This window comes from Saccostrea cucullata, unplaced genomic scaffold (assembly GCF_032062105.1).
Source record: "Saccostrea cucullata isolate Sc308-1 unplaced genomic scaffold, CSIRO_AGI_Scuc_v1 ctg11780, whole genome shotgun sequence".
Classification (NCBI taxonomy): Eukaryota; Metazoa; Mollusca; class Bivalvia; order Ostreida; family Ostreidae; genus Saccostrea; species Saccostrea cuccullata.
The window spans coordinates 1-6,162 of NW_026937619.1; the positions used below are offsets into that span (position 1 = coordinate 1).

Here is a 6,162-nt window from a genome sequence, read left to right on the forward strand (position 1 = left end):
TTTAAACAACGTATTTATATTTTCAAAGAAGCCCCCCTAACACCCTATTTTACCAGGTGCAAAGGACACAGTTTTTAAAGAATTCATGCAATTCCAATATATAATCAATTAGAACCCCGCCCTTGTACCAGAACCCCAGACCCAGGGACAATGAAATTCATAATTTTGGGAGAAACACTTATATAACGATTGTTTAATTAGTTTGTTTAATACCCAGGGGCAAAGGAGAAGATATTCAAAGAATTAATGCATTTTCACTACAAAATCAATTATAGCCCCACCCTAACACCAAAGAACCCCTACCCAGAGCCAGGAAATTCACAATGTTGGAAAAGGAACTCCTGGTCATCTTAACTATGTACTTAGATTGTTTAATACCCTAGAGCAGAGAAGAAGGTTTTCAATGAAATAATGCACTTTGTCTATATTATTTATATAGCCCCACACTAACACCAGATCCCTTGACCCAGAGGCCATGAAATTCACAATATTGATAGAGGACTCACAGTTTATTACAATCATGCCAACAGTTTGACTGCTTGATGTCGAGGAGTGAAGAAGATTTTTAAAGATTGCATTAATTTTGCTTATCCCCATCCCGCAGGCCCCAGGGAGTAGGAACCATGAAATTCACAAATTCTGTTTCCCTTCTCACATAGATGCTGAATACTAAATTAAGTTGAAATTGGGTCAGTGCTTCCAGAGTAGAAGTTCAAAAGTTTACGACCATCGTACGATTGACAACGGCCGACGTTCGGAACACGGACGAAAACAGATCACCTGAGTTTACTCAGGTCACATGCATTGTCGGAGGTACTCAATAGCCTGTACAAAATTATACATTGTACGCAGAGGTAGGATATCGATATACTGTGTACATGTAAATAAAAACAAAAAAAAACTTCTTTTAATGTTTTAGAATAGTTTTTTTTATGAAATATTACATTTGTAATGCTTGTTTCTAAGAATGTTTTGACAGTATTTTTGTCTTTTTTCTGTATGTCTGTCCGTCGGTTTGTCTAGCTGTTTGTCTATTTGTCATTCCCACTGTGTATAGTACATTCGTTTCCAGACAATATTTCAAAAAGGACTTTAAAATGAAATTATTTTTATCATATTTTCCTATTGCTAGATAGAAACCCAGTGTTGCTAAATGTTAACAAGGCGGTGCCACTGCTTTTCTGTATTTAGTTTTAAATGTTCAAATACTGTAACTACCCCGCCTTCAACCTGATACATTGTTTCATTGGTGTTTCAGAAAACTGGTGATAAGCTTATTTCTTCAGAATAAATTAAGGAGAGCTGTAAGTTATATATTTATTCCAAAGTAGTTTAAACTTCCATCTTCTGAACTCGTATTGAAGTTGAAACGTCAACACAAGCAATCATGGTTAATTGTAACGTTTCCCCTCGTTTTTTCATGATGGCTGTCCTATTGGAAAGCGTGATTGCAGCCTCTCGTAAGTATTCAGTAGACCTGACTTTTGATGACAAGAAGTCTGACAGGGAATTTCTACCAGAGTACAACGCCCAGTCCCTGCCCTTTTGTTCTGCTCTGTGTGGCTCCTCCTGTGGCTGCTTTGGGTTTAACTCCAAACACAAGAAGTGCCGCGTCTATAATCCCTGTAACCAAACAGACATTACTGTAGCTGAAGAGGGATGGAGGAACTACTTTCCTGAAGGTAATATCACTAATAGATTTATTATTTGTATTGAATTAAGAAGATTTTGTTAATTGTATATTCTATATAATTCCATGAAAGTGTATTTCTATACAATATTTGTACAGCACTTCCCCGTGACTGCCATGACTTTCATCTTAAAGGTCAGATAGTATTCGGTGTTAACCAAATTTATCCTTTTGATAATACTACATCAATCAATGTTCAATGCAAGATGGAGAACAATGACGCATGGACGGTAAGAAATCTCTCTCTCTCTCTCTCTCTCTCTCTCTCTCTCTCTCTCTCTTCTCTCTCTCTCTCTCTCTCTCTCTCTCTCTCTCAAAATGACATTTCAGCTATTGTATTTTCGAAGTTCAGGTAAATGGTTATCAACAGTATAGTTAAGCCCAAAGAGATAATGTGAGTTTGTTTCCAATCATACTAAATCATTACTTTATCATGATTTGTAGTTGGATATGATTTAATTCTAACCAACATTTTTTTTAATCATCGAGCCCTTGCAATGCAAATAATGGTAAATAAAAGATAAGAATTATTAAACGTCAATCAGTATTTTTCGACATTATAGATACTAGCTAAGATGTTTTTTTTTTAATTTGAGTTTCTGGCGAGATATATGTTCTACAGTTCCCCCTCTCTCTCTATCTCTCTCTCTCTCTTATTTGAAAAATATACACTTTATCTTGTAGTTTTACACCTTCAGTTATGAATGTCACGAGGTGAATCAATAAGGTGATTTGTAGGTTATCCAGCAACGGCGGAGTGGATTAAGTTTTAATAGAATGTGGACGGAGTACAAAAACGGATTCGGCAATGTGGAGGACTCCTATTGGTTTGGTATGTGTTAATTTCATCATTTCTTATAGAGGAATTACTCCTTTGTAACATATAATTTCTCTTATTCTTACTTTGTAATAAAGATTTTAATAAATTGTTTCACTTGTCAAGAAGGCAGTATAATAATATCTTTTATCCTATCCTGTAGTTAGATCTTTTCAAAATTTATTAATTGATTCCTTTTGGTGCATGAGATAATTGCAATCGAGAATCAAAAAATATATAGACTGACATGTATTTTAAAAGAAAGAGGGGAATTAACTGGGTCAATAATTATACAGGAAATGACGTAATACATCAACTTACCAAGGGAAGGAACTCCTCCCTCTACGTCTCCATCACACTGACCAATGGGACAAAGCTCTATGAATTATACAATCAGTTCTCTGTTGCTGATGAAGCCAACAAATACAGACTCTTTCTTGGAGGTCCAGCTACCGGGATCCTGGGTAGGTAAAAAGGAAAAAAATGTACGAATGACAATCAATTCAATTCTTTATTTGCAAAAGACATACGTCTTATAGCATTTATACAATATAAACAAAAGAAGTAAAGGAAATAATGGCTGGTCAGTTTTGTAAACCCTTATGATACATGTACATATATACATATAAACTCATTTTAACAGTCTTTACAGTTCATGTGGAGAATGACATGTAATAAAGCAGATATAATCATATCAATCATATAATAATATATAGTAGTAACAAATCAGCAAATGACACACCATTACATTATTAAATCATTTCTAAGCGCGAGGGCTTTATAGATAAACTTCCCTAAACTACAGAGTTCTTTTACATTATTCACACTTAGCAACTGTATTAATTTGTACATAGATGGCCTATACCAATAATATTTTTTCAAAAACTTTGCCCGCAATGTTGAATAAATTGGGCAAACAAGTAAAAAATGGTATTCATCTTCAATTTCTGTAGTACATATTTTACAGAATCTTTTGTCTCTTGTTATATTTTTATGCCTACCAGTTTCTATAAACAGATTATGCGAAGACAACCTCATTTTAGAAATACATTTTTTGTACACCTTTGGTATTGATTTTTCTAAATAATATTGCAAGCAAAAATTGTCAATTAAAAGAGAGAGAGAGAGAGAGAGAGAGAGAGAGAGATTAATTAGTCTTGTTCAATAAATAGTTAAAGGTCATTTAATGATATGCGATCATTATAACAGTTGTTTTAATACCTGTGTTTGTTTTAAATAATTGATACGCATCATTTTCAATGTTTTACAATAAGATTAATACTAATAATTATTATATAATTATAAGGTTGTACAATATAAATTATATGTAAAATATAGTCGGGGGTTTTCTTTAACTTTTATTATTATAAATTGAAATTATCTGATTTGATAAAAATGATAGTGTTATATTATAGTGTTAATAATATAGATGAATTTTTACAAATAGGAATAATTTGATTCAATATAGATAGTCATGTAATATTTCATCTTTGATACTGCTCAGTATATCATATACATATAGTTAATATAGATAATCATGTACATGTAATATGTTCTCTTTGATTATTGTAGGTGATGCTATGCTAGACACCGGCGATCCTGATGAAGATCTGTCCGGGGTGGCGTTCTCCGCCCCGGACGGAGACAACGACGGATATAATGGATACCACTGTGCTGTTTCTCACGATGGAGGCTGGTGGTTTAACTGGTGTCACAACGCCTACCTCAATGGTCCCTGGTCCCCGGCATTCTGGGTCCAACCGTGGTATCCACCACTTAAGAATGGTAGTGATATAACGGAGACTGTTATGATGATAAAGCCTCACTGATTACCTTATATGACGTGTAACTTGTGTTTTACTTGTGGTTAATATTGTCGATTAAAGACTTTTGATTAAAGTTACGACATTCAATCAGTTATGAGGTTTCTTTGATGTTAATGTTGTTATAAACTTATTATCCAATAAATAACTGCATTTATCTTTCTGTATAATAACTTTCTATATCGTATTTTATTATTAATCTGATGATGTTATGAAGTAAATAAATAACAATGAAACATATGCTTATTCCTGATACACGCCATGGATTTTAAAATGATTTCCCGCGTGATAATGTATAATTGCAATCCAAAAGAGGGATTTTCTTTAATAATAAGGCTCTATATGTTGTTTTTATTAATCAATTACGATATCTATAATACTACAGAAAAAGAACCACTATATGCTAAAACGCCTGATGACCTTTTTTCGATTTGTGAATAATACACAACTAACATTTGTAGACAAGGGTATAAAGGGATATACATGTATATATTAGCATTAGTATTTTTATGACAAATGTAATCTCATAACTCATAAATTTCATTGATTAAAGTGCATTAATATTTGGAATCCTTAATACCAGGGACTTTGTTTTAAAAGAAACAAGATGCGTGCCTGAGACATCAATGCCCCCGTACGGCAGCTTTTGAAGAAGATTAAAGTTTTTCAAATGTAAGACAGACTCAAGAGATGAAAGATCTTGTTACCCAAATAAGGTACCTGACCCACTAAATACTCCTCTGAAGTATGAGAGCCCAAGCACCAACCATTAAAAGTTATTAATAAGATTAAACTTTTTTTAATATACTTCAGACTACAAGGCCAAGGTCAAAGAGTCAAAGTATTGGTATCTAAGAGAAGCCGGTCCTGTCAATAGAAAAATTCATGTGAAATATTGAAGCTCTGGAAGCAAGTGTTAAAATTTTCGGCCAAGTTATGTTCTTCAACAGGTTGATCAACCTATATAAGACCAAGGTCCAATTTAATGGTCAACGTTGTTGGTATCTTGTTACAAGTTCGAAAGAAGTTATGGACAAGAGCAAAGTTTCTTAAAGTGGTTCAAACAGAAGTGCAAAGGTCAAAACTTTAAATGTGTTATAAACTCAAATTACTCAGCTATGTTAAGGAAGGTCAAAGTTCACATTTCTGGTTACAGCATATTGTTAGTTTAATTGTGACGTCATTGAAATCTAACAAATAACAAAAATAAATCAATATGATCATGCGTAAATAACAACTTTAATTTATTTATTTAACAATTATTTATAAAATCTTGTAAAATTGCAATACTTGATAGCAATTCAGTCGAGAAATAAAAGAAAGTATTTTGTCAAAGATGACGTCATCAGCCTTGACATGACGCAGCACAGGTGATCCAGAGGACTATATTCACTGGTTTAAAATTACAAGAATTCTTAAATAAATATGATATAATCGCCAATTTTTACTTTATCATAAAAACTAAAAAAAGTAATTTATAAAAACAATTTGTAAAGGATATGAATTTCCAGTAGCATTAGAGCTGCACAGGGTCAAGGAGTGTAGAGTATATCGTTTATAACGATAAGCGTATTCGTGATTTTCATCAAAAGTGTTAGGGCATAGACTATTTTGTTTGAGCTTAATTATGGAACATTTATTGCTTATTTAGTGTATATTTTTAAAAGTGCTGGGAGCTGATCCTGGCCTGCATAACACTATTTTTATTTCTAACAGAATTTATACGAAGTGGAAATTTTAAGCTATTATTTGCATTTCGGAAAAAATTGCAATACTTTGCAAACAGAACAGACTAGCTCCCAGCACTTTTTTGGTAGAGGTTATAAACATCT

The 6,162-nt window shown here is 33.0% G+C and overlaps 1 protein-coding gene across 1 annotated transcript; it reads left to right on the forward strand.

Annotated features, from left to right (window-relative positions):
• Positions 1–1,363: 1,363 nt before the first annotated feature.
• On the forward strand, positions 1,364–4,497 carry LOC134248505 (fibroleukin-like). Its single transcript, XM_062730899.1, has 5 exons — positions 1,364–1,682; positions 1,790–1,920; positions 2,429–2,522; positions 2,804–2,971; positions 4,080–4,497. The coding sequence occupies exons 1-5, from the start codon at positions 1,388–1,390 to the stop codon at positions 4,334–4,336; spliced, it is 945 nt and encodes a 314-aa protein (XP_062586883.1). The 5' UTR covers positions 1,364–1,387; the 3' UTR covers positions 4,337–4,497.
• The last annotated feature ends 1,665 nt before the right edge of the window (positions 4,498–6,162 follow it).

Coding starts and splice junctions, on each gene's coding strand:
- LOC134248505 (XM_062730899.1), top strand. CDS start 1,388: ATGGTTAATTGTAACGTTTCCCCTCGTTTTTTCATGATGGCTGTCCTA. Junction 1,683..1,789: donor GAGGAACTACTTTCCTGAAG/GTAATATCACTA, acceptor ATATTTGTACAG/CACTTCCCCGTGACTGCCAT. Junction 1,921..2,428: donor AGAACAATGACGCATGGACG/GTAAGAAATCTC, acceptor GGTGATTTGTAG/GTTATCCAGCAACGGCGGAG.